The following is a 2,211-nucleotide window of genomic DNA, read 5'->3' on the forward strand; positions in this document are numbered from 1 at the left end:
CCATGTTTTATGTCAACTGAGTGCTCATGAATTCTTTGATTAATGGAGTGCCCTGTCTCACCAATGTAGGGGGTCCCACAAGAACAAGGAATAACGTAGACGCCTTTCATGTCCTTGGGGTCAATAGGGTCTTTTACTAACCTAAGGGAGTTGCGTATGGTATTAAGGGGTCTAAAGGTACAGGGAATATCATGCTTCTTAAGGATCCTCACAATCTTATTAGTGGTCCCTTGGATGAATGGGAGATGAACCCCTGATACCCTATCCTTATGGTCTTTCTTAACTCTGGGACCTTTGCTGGCTTTTAGGAAAGCTTTGAGGCCTTAGTGCCTACTATAACCATTGTTAACAAATACGTTAAGAAGATGGTCTTTTTCTTTCTCAAGGTTCTTTTCATCGGAAATCCTAATTGCATGAGTTGCAAGCGTGTTGAGGACACCCATCTTTTGAGCAGGGAAATGATGGGAGTTGGCATGAAGGTACTGCTCTGTATGGGTTTTCTTCCTAAACACCTGGTGGGAGAAAGAACCATCTTCGTTTTTAGAAAGGAGAACATCAAGGAAAGGCAAACATCCATTAACTTCCTATTCCATAGTGAACTTAATCAATGGGGATTGATGGTTGAGATGTTGGAAAAATAGATCTAGCTCCTCCTGGCCGTGAGACCAAATGACATTTGTGTCGTCAAAAAATCTCTTCCATAGCTTTGGTAAGAGAAGGGAAGAGGCTAGAGATCTAGATTCAAAGTCTTCCGTAAAAAGATTAGCAATGACCGGAGACAGGGGGGAGCCCATAGCAACCCCGTAGGTCTGTTCATAGAATTCTCCTTCGAAGCTGAAGAAAGTCGAGGTGAGACAGATTTCGACCAAATGAGCGGTATCCGGATTGGTTAGGCAGTTGATGACTTCAATGGCCTCCTTTATAGGAATGCAAGTATAAAGGGATACCACATCAAAACTCACTAGAATATCCTCCGGGTCGAACTTTATGTTTTTAAGCTCATTGACAAAGGATGAAGAGTCTTTGATGAACAGCTTTGTAAGGCCAACAAGGGGTTTAAGCTTCAAGGCCAGATACTTAGCTAGGAGGTAGGTTGGACCACCTATGGTGTTGACAATGGGTCTGAGGGGAGCCCCTTCTTTTTGAATCTTTGGGAGACCATAGATTCGCGGAGTGATGGGGCTACTCTCAATAAGCTTATGGCAAAAGGAACCCACAGAATTACTGGATTTAATCGCAAGAGCAACAGTTCTGGAGATCTTTTTTAGGGGATTTTTGCTAAGTTTTTTATAGCTGCCACTATTACAAAGATGGTCCAACATCTTCTGGCGATAGTCTTGCTTGTCTAGGATGATAGCAGCCCCACCTTTGTCAGCTTTGAGAACCACGATGTCCTTGTTATGGTTCAAGGATTTGAGGGCCTCCAACTTGGCTTTACTAATATTGCATTTAGGGGGCTTAGCCTTCCTGAGGACTACAACATAGTCTTGGCTTATAGTGTCTTTAATATTATCCAGCAAGTTCCTAATTCCAAACTCTACGTCACACATAATGTCTTCAACCAGAATTTTTCTAGGGGCAAGGGCAAAATTCAAACCTTTCTCAAGGAGGCTAAAGACTGAAGAGGAAAAAGAAAAAGAGGAAAGATTCACCACCTTATTATTATTAGAAAGAAAGGGAATATTATTATTATCATTACTCTTATTATTGTTATTATTTTTCGAATACTCAATCATATTATACTTTGTGTTATTAGTATTAATCTTATTGTGGTTAGATTCTCTATTACTATTTTGTATATTAATGTTATCATAAATACATTTTATATCGTGAATATAATAATAATTATTATTATTAACAATATTATTAATATTATTATTAATTTCATTTTAATTATTAGTTATTCTTTTATCCATGGTATTAATTAATATATTATTATTAACATTATTCTTATAAATATTATTATTAATATTATGATTGTTAAAAATAGAAGTTCTATGATCATAGGTTTTATTAAAACACTCATAACATGAACCATCATCCACAGAAAAAGGATCTGCCTGGGGAATGTTGAGACATGGGAGCGGATACTTACCGGGAGAAGAACCTTCGCTGCCTGCAACCTGCGTATTGCAACCATTTGGACTGGGATCTATTGAATCGAGGAGCAGCTTATTTTGCGTGGACGAGGAACGGAGATCAGGGAGGGAA

At 38.7% G+C, this 2,211-nt stretch overlaps 1 protein-coding gene across 1 annotated transcript; it reads right to left on the reverse strand.

Moving 5' to 3' along the window:
- Positions 1 to 584: 584 nt before the first annotated feature.
- LOC149217603 (uncharacterized) lies at positions 585 to 1,550 on the reverse strand. The gene has a single exon (XM_089390303.1). The coding sequence runs from the start codon at positions 1,548 to 1,550 to the stop codon at positions 585 to 587; it is 966 nt and encodes a 321-aa protein (XP_089246429.1).
- Between the last annotated feature and the right edge of the window lie 661 nt (positions 1,551 to 2,211).

Source organism: Pinus tabuliformis, chromosome 1_1, assembly GCF_031772625.1.
Source record: "Pinus tabuliformis cultivar Carrire ecotype Pingquan chromosome 1_1, CPIR1, whole genome shotgun sequence".
NCBI classification, from domain to species: domain Eukaryota; kingdom Viridiplantae; phylum Streptophyta; class Pinopsida; order Pinales; family Pinaceae; genus Pinus; species Pinus tabuliformis.